The 18,665-nt window shown below is 39.7% G+C and overlaps 1 protein-coding gene across 4 annotated transcripts in view; it reads right to left on the bottom strand.

Annotated features, from left to right (window-relative positions):
• The window catches only part of LOC120746322 (gamma-aminobutyric acid receptor subunit beta-3-like), a 56,517-nt gene that overhangs the window by 4,243 nt on the left and 33,609 nt on the right, over positions 1 to 18,665 (bottom strand). For 3 of the 4 annotated variants that reach the window (XR_005698823.1, XM_040051766.1, XM_040051769.1), the window contains 3 exons: positions 11,783 to 11,935; positions 4,711 to 4,958; positions 3,302 to 3,370 (listed from right to left, as the gene is read on the bottom strand). Coding sequence is in view for 3 of the 4 variants with exons in the window: in XM_040051766.1 (XP_039907700.1) it covers positions 3,302 to 3,370; positions 4,711 to 4,958; positions 11,783 to 11,935 (470 nt within the window). In the remaining variant the exon portion in view is untranslated. The remainder of the gene's footprint in view (positions 1 to 3,301; positions 3,371 to 4,710; positions 4,959 to 11,782; positions 11,936 to 18,665) is intronic. The other variant, XM_040051768.1, reaches the window with a different exon arrangement.

Here is an 18,665-nt window from a genome sequence, read left to right as displayed (position 1 = left end):
AAAACAGTTATGAGTACCAGCACTTTAGGAACCTTCCCTCCAAGACCAAGAATTGAAGGAATCCTGAAAGAAAGATTTTCATGGCCGTCTGGGGTTTAAAGTCCGTACCACCCGAACCCTAGCTCCATTGGTTGGAATGATTATTTTTTTGTTTCTTGGGAGAAGAATTTAATTTAAAAAAAAAAAGCATTTTCTGATTGCCCCTTGAGTGAGTATTAGCATTATTGTTAGGGTTGGGTCCCGTCACCTTTGCAACCTAGCCCTCAGACAGTTAAAATATCTTGCATTGAAAAACGGAACTAACACTGGAAAAACAGGAAAACAGGAAAACATACATTGCAATACAAATACTGAAGTAACAAATGGGCCTTGTTAAGCTCATTGCTACTTTGTTTCCACCAGTATGACATTGCATCTATTAGGATGCAAAAATGGGAGGCTCCTTTTAAAGCACTGTTACGCATTTTCTTTTCTTTTCTCATGCCCGACCTCATCTGAATTCCCCCATGAGATTACATATCAAACATCGTTTTTTTCTTTTATCTGAGCCCTTGTGGTTCAAACACTTTCAAAACAAAGTGTTGAAAAAGTTTCGAGGATTATTGTATTTCTTCAAAGGATGGATGGCTTAGTTTTACTCAAACTCTGCATCACATCATATAAAAATAAATAGGAGCTACCGTAGACTTCATATTAATTTTGATTTTGGCAGCTTACATAAACAAATGTATCTGTCAGGCATTGTTGACCTTTTCTGCATAAAGCCCACGCAATTGTGCTATGCAATCAAAGTGAGTTTGTTCTATCAGGTGGCAGTAATGGAACATCGGCTGTCCAAAACAAGGCTAACCAATAATCCAGACTGGAAATATGTAACACCACCTGACATTCGGAGGACACTGGTCTTTATTTTTCAAGTTGTAAAAGGTAAATTATTGTAACTTTCAACTTTAAATTCACAGTATGAGATGCCCTCTTTTTTTTTAAAAAAACAAACATTTTTGAGTAATTTTCGATGGCTAGCTAGCTAACTTAGTTGCATGTCCATTAACCTTGTTGAGTTTCATTAATGCACGAACACCATTCTGATTGAGACCATAAACTCAACTGAAAAGTATTTCCTGAGGTCACAGATAAGAGACAAGTGAAGAGTCATTTTCCATAGAGTTTTGTCTCTGTGGAGTTAGTCAGCATTACTCCCTCTACTCCTTATTCACTCCATTGTAGCAATGGTTTGGAGAAGCTACAACACGCTTTGGCTGAATAGCACGTTGAACGCATTTACTATATGGAATTAGGTCTTCAGTTTGCTAAAATCAAAAATGAAAAAAACAAACAAACCCATATTTGTCACATTTTAACATGCAAATATTCACAGAATTGACTTTTTTTTTAACATTGTGACTATAACTGTAATCATGTTGCATTGCTGCTGCACATTAATATGCCAATATAGTCCATGATAACACATTAAATTGCTAACCTGATACATCAGTTGAATAGAAGTTATTTCAGTTCATTCATTGTCACATTCAACAGTTAAATTCAACACGAGATACAATACATCATAATCCATGCTTATGATTATAGACAAATCAACATTAATGAAAAGTAGTGATTGCTCATGCAAATGTAGCAACTGTGGAAGTCCCATGGTTCCATGGTTGTTTGAGTTAGAATTAAAACCGCTGCAAGAAGCTTGTTATTGTGAGGTGTTTGATTTACTAATTATTAGCCTATGCACTACCTCATCCAGAAGTTTTATTTTTTATGTACTACACACTATATTATATTTCAGAATATTTTATTGTTTTTTTTTAAAGCACTGTGATCTATCTCTAGTCTGCTTACCTGGTGATGTGAAGCACTTAGCATACAGGCTTTTTTGGAAACAGGTTATACTGTTTAAAATGTCAATATACACTGATTTTCAAATCATTTAAGACATATTTTTAATTGGGAAGCATACGGCAACTTGCCCGTATGTGAAGGCAACGTTAATGCTGTACAGCAACTACAGATTTTAGAGCATCACGTGCTGCAATCCAGACGACACTATTTCCAGGGATGGCCTTAATTGTTTCAGAAAGATAATGCCAAAATGCATTCTAGAGATATGCCCATATCATGGCTCTTTACAAATGCCTACTCTCTCCCAGTTATATCATTTAAGAAAATCTCTGTCAAAGAAGGCCTTGTAGAGTGGTAAACATATTTTTATTGCAAATTTAATGAAAAATGTGCTACATTATGGGTTTAACATTTGATAAATTGCCTTTGTACTATTTTTAATTTAACACAGGCTTTAATTAATTAGTAAATCACTCATTTCTATTTTTATTTTACACAACATTCCAAATCTTGTGGAAATAGGTAGAAATCTATCTTTGTACTTATATTTAACATGTAGTACAGCTACATTTCTGATTTTAGTGCATGTACTGCTTTCACCAGAGTCTGACTGATTTATGGTCATGCCAGTAAATGACATTATTAGCTATTTGAACAATTTGATGGTTACGTAGAGATTATGCAATTTCCCTGTTGTCAAATGTGTCTGGGATGCCACAAACACAATAACCGAAGGAGTAAATAAATTAATGGTTATGGAAAAAGGTTAGGCAAATCTGTTTCTTTTGTGTGTCTAAAAGAAAAAAAATACTGGCTGATACAGCGCAATATCAGATTTTTAAATCACCAAATATGGGTATCAGTCTTAAATATCATATATCAGTCGGGCTCCAGTAATCAAGAATTACCACATAATAAAAAAGCTTATGGTGGCTACCAATCATCGCTAGACTCAATACAACTTTTTGGAGTGTAATAAACCTGAGGTTAAATATGAACTGTTTTTCAAGTCTTATGTTATTAAATCAAATAAAACAGTCACTTTAGTATCTTTCTTTGTAAATTTGCTGCACTCGTTCCCTATATTCAGATTAATTTATTTGTTTTGTATACCACTGTGCATGGTGGGGGACCTCTGCAGTGACTACCCACTGGCAGGTGGACTGCTTCACCACATTCTTACATGCGCTGTGAAAGAAATGGCTTCACTGATGACTTCAATGAGGAAAGATATACAGACAGCATGCATTCAAAATGAGCTCTGAAAGGAGGAAACAAGTCATATCAGAAACACCAATGTGGCAAATCTGCGATGTCATGGAGATGTCTGCGATTGCTCAGTTTATCACATGGATGGAGAAATATTTTTGCATCAAGGCAAAAGAAAACGCATCCATGTCTGCTGATGATGACGGCGAATTGAAGGGTCTCACTGAACAAAACAACTCACCGAGCGTGAGTGGCGAAGACCTTTAACCTGATTGGACCGTTTTAGGGACGCGGTCCTACTACCTGCCTCCTGAGGAGATGAAGATTTTCAGCCACATGCTGGGAACAAATGTCTGAAACTTTTTTTTCTCCATTTAACCAATATATTTTGTGACTGAACACTATGAATAAAGTAAAGCAGGTAAACAGCATACAACGTTCCCCTTTTGTTATACATATCCTGATATGTGAATATGAAAGTAAAGAAACTGATAATTATTCTTGAGAATAACTAACATACAGCTCCATTCACAGGTTTAGTTATCCTGCTAGGACTGTGGACATTGATATTTTTTCAGTACAACAAAAAATGTCATGTCATTCACATTTTTCACTCATTTTCGAAAGTGTCTAACAGGCAACAATCCCTATTGTAGTATCTCACTCTTAACTGTTGAAAAGAAAAGAATCCTTTTAATTTTGAGTATTAACAAAATGCATTTGGACAAACTTATTCCACGTTAATGTCGACAAATCACAAAAGCCATCAATGGAGTTATAGAACAGCACATATTAGCCCTTCTTTTCTCCTATTTTCTTGGTGCTAAAGAATGGCCATATTGTCCAGCAATGGCACTGGTACTCACATACAGCTAGAGTTGAGCAGGTACAAGTTCTGAATGATCTGCTCCACTTTTACTAGCATGCACTGCCAAAAAGAAAAAACAAACTTCTGAAATCAGCTACATATATCACATACAAGTCCAGCATCACACCATTTCATTTGGCAAGACATTTCTCTTCAGTGTACTCACACTCCCAGAACGTTTTGGCAGCGCACCAGCTGCCGTCCAGCCGTGCTGTCGGCTATATAGCATGCTAGCAGGGTTTGCCTTTAAAACTAAATAGACAGTGTTCAAATTTTATTCAGTATCTACAACGTATTATCACCCACGCCACATTTTATCAGCCTTCCTGCCGAGCTAAATCCTGCAACTTCTCAGTTCATACAAAGCCTCCTATTTGGGCCTGTCTATTAACTTTTCGAAGTTACGCAAACAGTGTAACGTCAGCAACACCAGCTACACTATGGCTACATTAAGCCTAGAAAACTCTTACCTACATGTTTACTGTCAGTAGTAGTGCATTATATTCAGGTGCTGGTAACAAAAAAATATCTTAAAACAATAAATAGTTAATTTTTAAACAACAATAACGATGGCATTTGAAATTAGAATGAAGAAGACTCGAAAGTTTTCATGTTTGGCTTTTGATTTTAAAGGCAAAGCATTTTCACTGCTGGCTTTTGTGGCAGATTTGAAATATTCACAAATATGTAACAAAGTTCCCAGATTCCCTTGGTTTTCTCTGCTGCTGTTGTGATAATACACACTCAGGTATCCAGTGATCAATAATCAAATTCAAACCTACCCTTGCCGCGTCGTACTTAGCCGCCCTCTCGTTGTTGGCCTTTTCTGCTTTCTCTGCCAGTTTCTTTTGCATTTGTGGGCCCCTCCCGAAGAAGATGTAGTTGACGAAGGCGTACTCAAGCAGGGCCAGAAAAACCATGACGAAGCAGCCCATCAGGTACATGTCAATAGCCTTAACGTAGGGGATCTTTGGGAGTGTCTCCCTCAAATGGGTGTTGATAGTGGTCATGGTTAGCACAGTGGTGATCCCTTCAAATAGAAGAAAAAACATTGTATTTTTGATCTATATATTTACAGCAAATGCCTACAGCAGAGACAACAACTGGTCTACAGATTCTCGGCAAGCACTAAAACACTTCTTCTTAAATAGAAAAAAGAGAGAAAATGAAATTGCCAGAAATGATCCTCAAGGCTACGCACTATATAGTTTGTATAGAACAGAGATGTCAGTAGCCCTCAGGAGATGTTAGCTATGGCAAATATGGTGCCAACTTTAAGAAATCCAAGTCTTTTTAAGGACGAACATGTCTACTTTAGAAAGACTAGGTATCTGAACCAAAGGGATAACAATTGGTTGGACTGTTTATCTAATGAGGTGATGGAGTGGGCTTATAAAACATGACTTAAGTTTAGTTGGCTTTATCTTCAAAATCATCTTCCTGTGTATTTTTGTACCATTTGCTGGCACAGCCCCATCATCTCTAATGAATTTTCTCTATTAGGATGTTACTCTTGAAGTCTACTAGAATCCTGAAACAACAATTCACGTTTGCTCTTTCCACAAGTTTGAGATCCATGAAAGAAGGCACAGAGTAGGAGGTCAGCACGACGATCAAAAATAGAAGCCATGTCTTGACATGCTCATGAAGAAGTGATGAGATTTTTGATTTATATGGATGTATTGTCGTGTTTTTATGCTATTGTACCTTGTTGAAAATAACAAAAATGCAGGTAGGTCTTCTGGGTCTGACTAAATAGACAATAAGAATCAAAAGAAAAACTCAAAACATGTTAGACTGCAAAGAAGCTGAACCTAACATCTGGCTTACTTGTTGGGTGTATCTTACACACGAAATATTTAAAAACCCACTTGCATGTAGTATGCCATTGCTGCCCTATATAATCGGATATCTTGGCTTACCTCATTAAAACAAACAAACAAAAAACCCTCACCTCTCGGACTGTTATCCTTTTAATTGAGGCTTTTAAACTAATCACAGTAACATTACTGTATTTAGATCACTCAGCAAAATGTTTCAAAGACAAACTGTGGAGGAAGTCTGCTTTTTCTTTCTCCGAGGCTTCCTCATGACCAATCTTCATAATCAATCCTGGATGGTATATCTGACGCTTAATTAGTCCGAGACTGTCTTTAAACAGATGCTGCTGTCTCGACCGAAACCTTAAGGTCACACTGAAAACTCCAGCAGATGTCTTTGCCATTACTACAGTAACAAGGCTATTTTTACAAAAAACATGTTTGTACTGTGGCTGTTTCCATTGCTAGTTACAAGCACGACTGACCTGGCAGAGAAAAAAAAAAGATTATGGTGCTTGCTATCGTCAAGAACCAGAGAAACAGCAAGAAATTGCAGCAAGGGTGAGGGCATGTATTTGATTTGAAAATCCTCATAAAAAATTTGCCCGTTGTGAACAGAATCAAATATAAAAGCGATCAGCAGGCACAAGCTGCTAGGTAGGTGCACAAAGTCTGCCTCATTGAAATTCAAAGGTCTGCCTTGTAACATCCAACTGCCCCCTTGGTTACCAAGCAGAAATAACTCATCAGAATAGTGTTGCATGTATCTAGCCCCCAGCTCCTGGTAACCTTAACTACTAGGGATAAAACACAGCATTGACAGTAAGAGCACCTTCACACATGGCAGAACGACAGCATGAGGTGAGCCTCGTAAAATTATAGCCACATATAGAGCTGGATGAGGGTCAATGCATTTTACGATGACCCCTGAGCACCCACCGTAAGAAAGGATGGGCAAACAGCATGAACACTGAATTCTCTTTAACTCACACAGGCAAAGGTTTTTGGTTCATGTGCCATAAAGTAGAGCAACGAGACATGGAGCAGTCAGAGGGGGGTCGCGGAGGAGGGTACAGGAGAACTAAGGTCTGTCCAAGCCTTCGTGTGATTTATTGGCACATTACAAGGCTAAACAGCACTCGCGTGTGTGCACTGCAGGTCTGAATGCGCATGAGCTTGCTCGCACATGCTCAGTGCCACCACCCGTACTGGATGGTGCAATCTGGTTTTCTTTTTTTTCCCTCCACATAATGACAGTCTTGTTCTTTATAGGTGTTCGCTGAGCTGTACCATTAATCTCCGTCCTTCACTCCCTCTCTTCTTCCAGTCCCCACTTCCTTTCATTTGCCCCCTCCCTCGCTCCCTGTTCGGACAATTTAATCAAGGGGCCACGCGCATGTGGGCCTCCCTCCTCTTTCATCACGGTGTTACACTCTCTGGGGAGAAATATAGTTTGATGGGGTTTCTCTTGCTCCCTTTCCTTCTGGTCTCCCCCCTCCTCCTTCCCCCCACCTTGTCTTGTCTCATTGTTCCCCGCTTCTTAATCTTGCCATCATTTTGTGGTGATTTCCCTCTTTGCTCATGCAGCACATTTTTTAAGAGTCCCCTCCCCCACCTTTCTCTTGTTATATGTCCCCAAATCTCTTTTCCACCCAAACAGCTGGAACAAAGGCGCACGGCAATCAAATCTCCTCTAATCATGTGCCAATAGGCCATTAGGAACACAGCTCCACATTATGAAAAGAGAAAAAGATATATCATACAGAATCCCGTTATGCCTGTAAATTGACAGGCACAGGAGGTAAATCAAAGCAGTGTTAATTGAACACTTCAATTCATCACTTGCAGACAGCGCAAGCTGTCAGTCTGATAGGACTGCACGCGGGGCTTAAAGCACATAAAAACGTAGTAATACGTCCATAAAGATGTGGTTTGACAATCATTAGAAAAATGTCTTTGTTCTTCAAGGGGTACAGGCAGTCTGGTAGGACTGCAAACTAAACTAAACAGATATACTTACATCTTGGAAAGCTAAGAAAACTTGGCAGCAGACTGTAGAGTTTCAGCTTTGGCATTCGAAGTTCTGGGGCAGAAAGCAGAACTCTACTGACATACTTCTACTTTTTCTGACAGTAAAATTAAGTTATTTTAGTGCATGCGCAACAAAAGTGGTAACTAGCATGGCTGTTGAGGGCACTGGAGCTAAGTGACTGATGAACATGAACAGATGATTTTGGAGCAAATAGGTCTCTATCTCAAACTTTGGAAACTACCCCTTATGTGCCTTTGTAACTTAAGAGGTCACTCAGTAGCTTGTAGAGTTATTTTGTACCCTTAATGACAAGTTTTGACGCCTCAGCATATATCAATAAAGATGTGTTTTTTGGGGGGTTACTCCCAGTAGATGTCCAAGAGGTAAGAGTTAAAGATTTATCAGACCTTCTAAGTTCTCACTGGTGATCCACACATCAGTGGCCTCTCTGTGCTGAGCATGCTTTCCCCTCTGCGTGTGGGTTTTCTCAGGGTATTGCTTCTTCTTTCACAGTCCAAAGACACGAATGTTAGATTAACTCACGATTCTAAAGTGGCTTGAGGTGTGAATCTGAGAATGAATGGTTACCTGTCGGTTTTAGCCCTGTGACTGACTGGTAACCTGCCAATGGTGTATCCCACCTATCCAAATGGATAGATGGTTATGATATGTATTATCTAATCTAAAACAGCCTGACATTGGAATTGTAGCACACTGTCTATAAACTTTAACCTCTCAACATTCACCAGGTCAACATTAAACTGGTTAGATGTTAGATGAGGTTAGATGCTAAACACAGCCATCATCAGGAAGTATAAAATTGACCTTTCAAATCAACTCTCTTACATGCAGTCGCCCTTTTGCTAAAAGATCTCCAGTGTAGTATGCTTAATAGGTAAAAATTCCATATGAAGATTTCAAAAGTTTGAACAAACATATACTGATTTCAAACTTATGTGTCTTATGTTACTCTAAAAGTGTTCTTGTACAGCTAACTGTACCCTAACTGTACACATAATACGAGTATGAATAAAGGTCCTGACTGTGGAAAAAAGCTTGCAATCAGATTAAGGTGCAAGCAGGTAATTTGTAACTTTGCAATCCTTTGGAATTGCTCAGGAAAATGAGATTCTCCTTCAAACAATTCAATTGTTTGCCTGCTGCCTCCTTGAATTGATTTCCTCCTGATCATTACACTGCTTTTACCGGCAGGTGTGTGCACACACATAGACACAAAGAGCAATCCATGCACACACACAGAGCCTCTTCCACAATCAAGATATCTGCTGAAAGCTCAAAAAGGTCCATCAGGAGTAGAGAATGGACCTCTGGTTGCCTTTCTCCTGTCGAGCTACATGCCGGATATTGCAGCTATCACACATACAAAAAAAGCAGACATACACTCCAAGGCATACGATAATGACCGGATATTGCATACATGCCTTGACGAAAAGATGCGGAAAGAAACCGTGCAGTAACAGTATATGCACACACACACACACACACACACACACACACACACACACACACACACACACACACACACACACACACACACACACACACACACACACACAGAGATTCCCTCCAGGGTAGCAGGGGAACAGATGGATGCTGCTGAAAGGTAATGGATCAAAACATGTTTTCCAAAAAGCATTATGATGTGTTAAGGTCATTACTGGTCCATTATCTATCCTTACAAACTGAACTGAAGGACTGAAGCAGCAATCAATTGGCATGGCCAGATTGAACTATTTGGCCCCTGGGCAAACATTTACTGCTCACCCATCTCCAGCCACACCTGAAAGTTTCCGTCAAGTTTGTCCACCACGGCAGAGCAGCACTGCAGATTTATTGCCTTTCTTTGGATTTTGGACAACCAACCTCAAAAGGTCACCTTACACTTTTAGAAGCTGAATAATTACCCAATCAGTCATGAACTCATTCATTTAAATCATTAGTTGCAGCCAAACTTGACTACTTGTTGGCTACTACTGCCAACTGATTACAGTCTGGGATTTTAAAGGTCTGGCCCCTTCTGCCTTAATTTGCCTAGTTGGGATAGTTAAGTGTTATGAAAGCATTTTATGAAAAGTCAATAAAGGAAAACAACTACAAATATTCCTAATTCAAGATTAGCACATAAAGCTGTGCTTTCATTTTCCATGGCATCATTTATTTAGCACAACTTGGAATTTCTTTTTTTTTTTTTTTGGAAAAGTTTGCCGGTTGCGGGGGCTTTGCTGCATGAATCCGTGGCTTGTTGCCAGTTCAGAGAGAGCCTTCTCTTTTCACTGTGAAATGGCTCCAAAATAGTCCCTGAAGGGTATCGGACAATGTTAGTTCTCTCCAACCACCTACAGCACCTCTAACAATGGGAAATCTTACTAACGAAAGGCTCACCATCTCATCATCTGTTTGGTTAAAAATGTGTTACTTAGTTTAACCAGTAGCGTTAAACAATGATATTTCACACAATTGTTATATTATGTAACACACTTTCTGACATATTGTTAGAACAAAAATGATTAGAGAACTAATAAAGACTTAGATCAGACTGTTCTAAAAGGTTATACTAATACTGGGGGACAGAGTGTAAATGGTGGTGACTATCCAGATAAGCAAGTAAGCAACACACAACTGATTGTGTATTACATGTTGAACTTATCTTATGCAGAGTGGCTGTCTGATTGCAGCTATTTCATATCTAAATTATTTATCACTCCAATGCTGTAAAAAAAAACACATCCATTTTCTTTCTTTGTTGTATGTATGACTGACATTTCTTGCTTCGTAAGAGTAGACATTGCTGAAACACAAAAATTTGAGGAAATATCAAATTTCCTCAATTCTCAGATATTATGCCATTTGTGGCATAATCTTACCACAAACCGCTTTGATCCATCGAATAATGTCATAGTTTTCACTATGTTTGCTGGGTAGTTAAACTCCATAAAGTAGTGATTTGCTCAAAGTAACCAAAACGTTATTTTGCTAACTGCAAAGCAACATTGAAGTTAGCATTAGCAATTACAAAGTTGAGAAGTTCAGAACAGTGTAACTCGGGACTCGCCCACTTCAAGTCACCAGTGGTTACTTTGCCTGTCGTCACTTGAAGTGGTCTCTGGTTGCCATGTTGCTGCTAATAAATGTTCAACACAATCTTAGTACAGACAGTATGCTGTTTTTACAGCAGTATTCACAGCTAGTACTTACGGCTAAACATGGTTTATGGCTACCTTGCATAATATTAGCGCTAACAAAAGCTATATCACATATACTTCTTTTGAGTTTCATCTTGTTTTGGGGTTTATAAAAACTAAAGGAAGAGACCACCCTCTCTCAGAAATAGGCAGTAGAGCTGTTTCCTTACTCCTTAAGCTTGAACTGGACCTCTGTTATTTAGAGGTGTAGCTTAATGAACACTTAATTACCTATTAGCATGTCAATTATGAGTGTTGTGGAAAGCACTATGTATAAATTGCACCTGAGATATTACCTTGGCTGCCTTCATATCCTGACCATTGCACTTGCCTGATGTGTGGTCGGCTCAGCTTTACACAAAGGCAAAACTATGCTTCAGCCTCCAGCTTGAAATCTCCATAATTACATACCACTGACTTGTTTACTTGATCTCTGCATTGTTGAGTGCTACTAAACTGCACCACTCAAGTAGAGGTTAAATAATGCCCATTAGATATGTGATGAATTTGTAGCTCCTGAAGGCTTCTCAGTGAATTTGTACTTTTGCCCTACATAAACTGTCACAATGGATAAAAACAGTCCATTAAGACATACAGGATGGCACTTTTCCTCAAATCTATCACCATTTAGTCCATCCATTTACAGGCCAGTTCCCAAAGCTCAGACACAATAACAGGAGAAGTTCAGACTCTTTTGGGAATCAAGCTGAAGGAAGAAAGGCAGCTTCTGATTTCTACCAGTCCCCGACCTCATCTGAGAAAGAAAAATACTTGCTCTTTAACAGTCACCACTACTTACCTAGAGCCACTCTGGCTGCTGACGCATCATAGTTTATCCAGAAGGACACCCAGGAGAGGATGGTAATTAGGATTGATGGCATGTACGTCTGCAAAATAAAGTAGCCGATGTTCCTCTTCAGCTTGAAGCTCAGAGACAGTCGAGGGTAGGCACCTTAAGATAAGCGAGACAGAGACGAGTGGTTGAGAGATAAAGTAGGCAAGAACCTCTGAAGGTTCATGGCGTGTAATATAAAAACTGGTAAAATGAAACATATTAACATCCCTTAGACGTTATTTTTGCATTCACTTAATAATGTTTTAAGTTTGTTCTTCTGAGAAGCATGCAGGGACACCTCGTGTTTTTGTTTCAGTTTCCACAGCAACCCCAGCAGCATGGGTCGCCATGGTAACAAGCATCCCCTTCAAAAGCGCAAATGCACACTGACTCGCTCTCACACGCGCACACAAAACTGCAGTCATGTATCAGAGAGATGTGACACAATATTCAGGACGGTGATAAAAATTTCACCACGTTTTGATTTATCAATTCTCCACATCATCCACCTCCATAATTCATGGGTGGATTCTGAAGGATTCGGCATTACAAGAATGCTGAGCTTTATAAATGCATGTAGCGGTGCTTCAGAGGCTTCATAAGTCAGGAATTTCAAATTATAGTGCTGCTTTTGAGAGAGCATTTTTGCCATTAATTTTTTTTCCATGACCTGAAATATAAACAGCGCTTCATGCACAGTCATGCACAGACTCTGATATAAATGGCGTGGCACGGTTTCTCATCAATCTCCTAGCATTATGTCTCTATATAGATTTTATCTATGGCTTGTTACTCCCACTATTCTTAGACATTTTTCCATTTTTGTTTTACATTGGAGGAGAAGTGGGGCCCATTATGCTGTAATTGCCAATCCGTGGGTGTCAGCCAAAGCTACTTATGGTGAGCGTGGGTCCAATCGACTACACACTTGTGTGGAGTTTCATAGAGTCACTTAAAAAAAACCAAAAAAAAACCGCACACCCAATCTCATTAAGATTCAGCACCAGCTGTATGTTAGATAGCAATAAAAATGGCAACATATAATTTCAAAAACAGGCCATACATCAAATGTTATTATGTACTCTAAGTGCTATTGACTGATTTGACTTTTTAAAGCATTCAGCACCCACAAACCCCATTTTATATCATGATGGATCAGTGGAATTATTTAGTATGTCATGCACAAAGCCCACATTAACTCATTATACTCCCAAAGCAGTCTCGCACCAGCAGGCTATAATGCAGTGTTGGCCCAACTGGTCTATATGGGATTTGTTTATTATACTGAAGATATTCATAGTTCCCAGAAAGTGAATCCTACTAGGTTTAAATTCATTATTTTTCCACCTACCTATCAAATTTTTATCACCAACAAACAAATGAACAACAAAGTCTATACATGTACCACAAACACATACCAGACAATATACACGTACACTGAAGTCAACATGAAGAAAAATATTCTTTATTGATGCAAAAAAGACGTTTTTCACTTGACCTTCGTGCCTTCATGAGTTCTGAAATATTTTTTAAAAAGGTCCCTGAAACAAAATGACTTTTGCTTGTCTTTTGGTTTTCACTTAATTTATTTATCAAGTAGATAAAATTTGTTCAGTTTTAATGCCACTTTTATTTCTTTTTATTTCTATAACTGTGTCCTTCAAGATAAAAACCATGTAGAAATACAGAAGTATATAGACAAAAGGACTAGGCCACCTACACATTACCCCTGCAGGAACTGCCATGCCATGAAGCTCCTGGCGCACAGTTTTAGTGCTGATCTTAATGCCAACTCAGCAGAGTGTTGGCAACTTTTACACACTTTGCACCTGAGCACTTGGTAACCCTGCTTTGGGACTTTACACAGCCACTTCATGGCTGAATTCCTGTGGCTCCTAAAGCATTTGCACTTTGCATTAAAACCAGCTTATCGTGGAATAGGGTAGAGAGGGTAGAATTTTCATCAGTTGACTTAGCAACCTATTTGTTTACCGCACTAAAATTCAGTGAGCTCTTTCGAATGACCCACTTTTTGACAAAATTCAGATTAAGAGGTGTGGCCTGATAGTTTTGTCCATCTAGTCCATCGGTCTCTAACCTTTTTTGCACCACGGACCGGTTTAATGTCAGAATAATTTTACGGACCAGCCTTTGCGGTGTTGCGGATAAATACAACAAAATAAAATGATACGACCAAGACAAAAACTGTGGTATTTTGTAAATATAATAATAAACGCAAATTCACTGTGTAATTGTGTAACTTATTAGCAGCGTCCTCCAGAAATGTGCCAACAACACAGAATAACATCCTCCTCTCTGCCTCTTAGTGCTCTCTGATCGCTATGGTAACGCGTAAATATTTCTTTCAAAATAAAACAACTACAACACGGGAAAACACCCAGGGAAACCGAGCTAACGATAAAAACCCTGAAAACCATAAATTTCACACCCGAGCCTCAACTCTCGGGGCCCGGTGCCAAATGACTCATTACGAATGACTCGACTAATTAGAAACATGAACACATGCTAAAGTAATATTACACCTAACTAGGTGTAATAAAATATCCCAAATTATCCCATCACTTCCACTTACAAATAAATACAAGTAAAGCATGTAAGCCTAAAGTAGGGATTTTGGTGTTAACAGATCCTCGTGCCAATTTGATTGGTTGTTCCAAAGTTACCTCACCAAGCACCAGACATCCATGGATGTTGTTTGGTATATTTGGTTTTCCAGTCAGCTTAACAACAATCAAATCTAAAGTAAAAGCTACATCTTAGGGTTAGAGACACAAGTTGTTGGTTTGAGAGTCTAACCCTTGTCAATATCGGCAAGAACGTTTATGTAGGCAGGTTTGTCAGAACTGGAAAGGCTCTCTAATCCTGTAAAGACTTTACTGATTAGTTTATGGGTTCAGTCAATCATTTTGGGTTATACTGAATAAAAGAAAAAAAAAAAATTCGATTTCTAAAGGAGGGATATCTAGGGTGTGCTCACTAGCTGACACATTGCCCCGATACTGTGTGATTGTGAAATTCTACCTGGATGTATTGATTAAAATGAGTTACAAAAAACCTTATTTGGCCAAAACGAAGAATTTGACTCCGTTTGACTTTCACTAATCAACTGATTAGTTGCTTAAATTATTCACTGATCAATTAATTGTCTCAGCTAGCTAACTCCATAAGCTTCTGTGTTTAATTCTTTGTGCAACTTTAACCAAAGCTTCATCTCACAGTCGAGCATATGTTAGAGCTCATATAAATACACAAAGTATGCGTTGTTTATCACATTCAATGATTCTCCAATATTTACAGTTTTGGCAGCAGTGAATAAACTCCACACATGCTGAACCTACACTTCACTGCAGTGTGAATATAGGAACAGACTGTGGCAATATCCCATTCACTCTTTTAGATGCAGCTTTAATGGCAACTCCTCCAGCCTAAATCGGAGCAGAGTATCTCCGCAGTAGCAGATGCAGAAGTGGCTCAGAAAAAGAGGAGGCTGAGGTTCACTTGTGTGTGGGTGTAGAGCAGTACTGGCTGTAACTGCTATACCAAACAACATCGGCAAGTGGGAGGAACACCATGTGCGAGGGCGGGGAGGAGAGGGAGGAGAGGGAGGAGAGGGAGGACGGAGAAGAGGGGGAAAAAAACAGAAAAGGCGAAGAGTTAAGGTGATGATGGCAGTCATATAGTGGAGTCTGGGTAAGGCTGAAGAGGTGGAGGTGGTGACTTTTTTTGTCTGCTTTGACACGCTGATCGCAGGAGTGTTACTGTCAAGGTTTAGAAGCAATGAGAGGCTGTGCTGTATCCACTGACAGTTTGATTCTGGCAATGAGACGCATCTTTAAGGGATCCACTGACCCCATACGCGCCAATCTTGCACTGGATCCTGCTGCTCAAGCTTTCTTTATGAAGGTTGTTTTTTTAGCTTTCCGTGTTTTTATGTTGGGCTGACTACCTGCAGCTCAGATGAAGCACTGCATGATATAACTGCTTGCATTACTGGCTTTTAATAGTGTATCGCAAGTATGCAGCAGAAGTCTTAGTGAAGTCTTTTTTTCTAACACCGTTGCTCGGCAAAAGTGAGCCAGATTTGTCCTTGTGCGCAGTCTGCAAAAGCTTCTTAATGAATTTCAGTCCTACATTAATTAAAAATGAGTACTTTCAGGGCTTTTTTTTCTAAAGCTGTTAACGAAGCATTTCTTGTTTTCTAAAACACACAAACTCGAAGGTATATTCGAGGCTTAAAGAACAACGAGTCACAGAATTAAAACCACCCGCTTAGTAGGGGTGCAACGATACACAAAATTCAGGGTTCGGTTCGGTTCGATACTTTGGTGTCACGGTTCGATATTTTTTCGATACAAAAAAAATGTTCATGCCTTTTTAATTTGTCATTTATTAAAATTATAAATATATATTTTAACTCAAAAGTACAGTTTTTAAATTTAACCCTAACCCTTGTGCGTGTTTTTTATTTTGACAGCGAATGCGCACCTGCGGACCACTTATGTGCAGCCCTGGTTATTTAGCTCATCATATTGCAGCCACAGAAATTATTTTGTCCATGAAACCATAAAGCTGCACTTTCTTTTTGCCTTATAGTCTGATTTGTCATAACTTCTCCGTTTTGTGGTAAGCTTTTCTTTGGCTGTCACTTCTTCACCCTGACCTGTCTTATTTGGCTCAGCAGAACTAAAATATATATCTGTCTGTGAAGGTTCTCAGTCATCCAGGTCATCGTAGTCAAATATATATCCTGCTGCTTTTACACACGCACTCACATAAGCTCAGCGATTCTCTGCGCGATCAACCTCTCACATGTTTAAGCTTGCTGCGTGAGATTTCACTTGTCATGTTTGCATAGTAAGCTAACAATTAATAAGACGATGTCAGAGGAATTGGTGCACAAATTATCATCACTCACAGATCAGTGCTGTTGCTCTCTATACACAGTTCGCGCGATTGCAAAGTGAAAGCAAAAAAATAAGCGCAAATCCAAACGCGATTGCAATATGTCACATATTGACAGTGGCTCACCGATGCCAATGACATAATTACCCAGCTACATTTCTGAAAGAATGCAAAAGTATTGACATATATTTTTCCTTCCTACGGGCAGGGCAGCGATAGATTTTGGTAGCCCGACTGAAAAAAAATCGCTAGCCCCGGGACGTCGGGCTAGCGATATTGCGAGCCCTGTATCTGATTGAGGAATCACTCATCTTTGGAAAAGAGAGTTTATTACAGAGAAATGTCTCTTTCCAAAATAAAAGCTATACTATCCGCTTCTTCTGGGCTATATTCTCAGCAGCATATTAAACATATAAGGAGAATCATGTGCTAACAGCTGTCTAAATGACTCGGCTAAAGTTAGTAGCATGCTTGCTTGTTTTTGTCTGCTTCCACTTGTCTTTGCACTAGGATGATGTCGGCGTAAATGTGCAGTCATATTCATTGTGTTCCCACTAGTGCTGTCAGCGTTAATCTCGTTGAAATGACCTTAACGCCACAACATGGCAAATCTCCGTTAACGAGCTACCGCCGATTGCCCCGTGCATGGGGCTAGACGGCCAACACGTTAACGAGCTAACTGCGCTAACACACTAGTTCCCACCCATGTAATTGAGCATTGCGTGGCACATCCAACATACTGTTTTACTTTAGTCCATGACTCGCTTACCTTCAGGGTCATACGTCACATGAAAACCAAAATAATTCCAAACGCCAGATCTGAATGAGGGTCCATGTTACAAGGAGAGCTTAACTTCTGTCTCGCTAGCTTGCCCTGCGCTCTTCCTGCTAACGATGCTGTCTGTGTTGAGCGCTCAGTGAATCTGCGTTCGACTACTCCGCCTAGGCTGCACTGTCGAGCCTAGGCGGAGTAGTCGAACGCAGATTCACTGAGCGCTCAACACAGACAGCATCGTCAGAAGGAAAGTTGATAAAATAAATTACAAATTTTGTATTGTTCGATACATATGCGTACCGAACTGAAAGCACTGTATCGAACGGTTCAATATCGATACGAATATCGTTGCACCCCTACCGCTTAGTATTTTGTTGCTTCTCTGTTCTGCCAAAAAGAGCTCTGACCTCCTGATGCACACACACAGAGGATCTCTGGGGGTGCCGGACTTTGGATCCATTAGGTAACATCAGTGAATCAAGCTTGTTCTGATGCTTGATTGGTTTGGGACTAAGCGAGCTTTGTTGTGTTCCTCGAGTTGTTCCTGAGCAGACTTTTGAAACCATGGTAGCAACATCCATCTTTTCTATACAGTCTATTAAATGTTACCTAACTCAGAAATGTTGCCCTAGTGGCCATACAAGCATTTCCATACGGACATGCAGATATTACCCTCGCATGCAAACAGACAGTTTGTGTGTGTGTTTAAATGAGAAACACTGATGTGTTGAGGGCCTCATTTCACATGAATTTATGATGCCCTGAAACCCGGGTTTTTTTTCTTGCAGCGAGCAGGGTAGTTGGCATCCAAGCACACCTTTTAAAAGCACTAAGAAAAGTTATATTAAAGAAAGCCCGGAGGGAAAACAGGAGGAAGAGAAAAGAGGGAGAGAGATAGTGACAGATTGGAGGGATAGCAGGAAAGGAAAAAAAGGGAAGGGAACTAAAGGCTTGCTAGTGGCACATGACATGGACAAGACCTGATCATTAGGCAGCCTGGCAGGGAGCCTTTGATGTGCTTCACACATCCTGAGCGGGCGAGCAGACCACCGGACATTAAAATAATAGCCACCACCCACAAGGGACAAGCCGCCTCTCATAAACAAGAGACACGCTTGCATCGGCACACTTACATGTGATTCACATGAA

This window comes from Simochromis diagramma, unplaced genomic scaffold (assembly GCF_900408965.1).
Source record: "Simochromis diagramma unplaced genomic scaffold, fSimDia1.1 OVJJ01000107.1, whole genome shotgun sequence".
Taxonomy (NCBI): domain Eukaryota; kingdom Metazoa; phylum Chordata; class Actinopteri; order Cichliformes; family Cichlidae; genus Simochromis; species Simochromis diagramma.
Note: the sequence above shows the minus strand (reverse complement) of the source record. Positions and strands in the feature narration are given on the sequence as shown.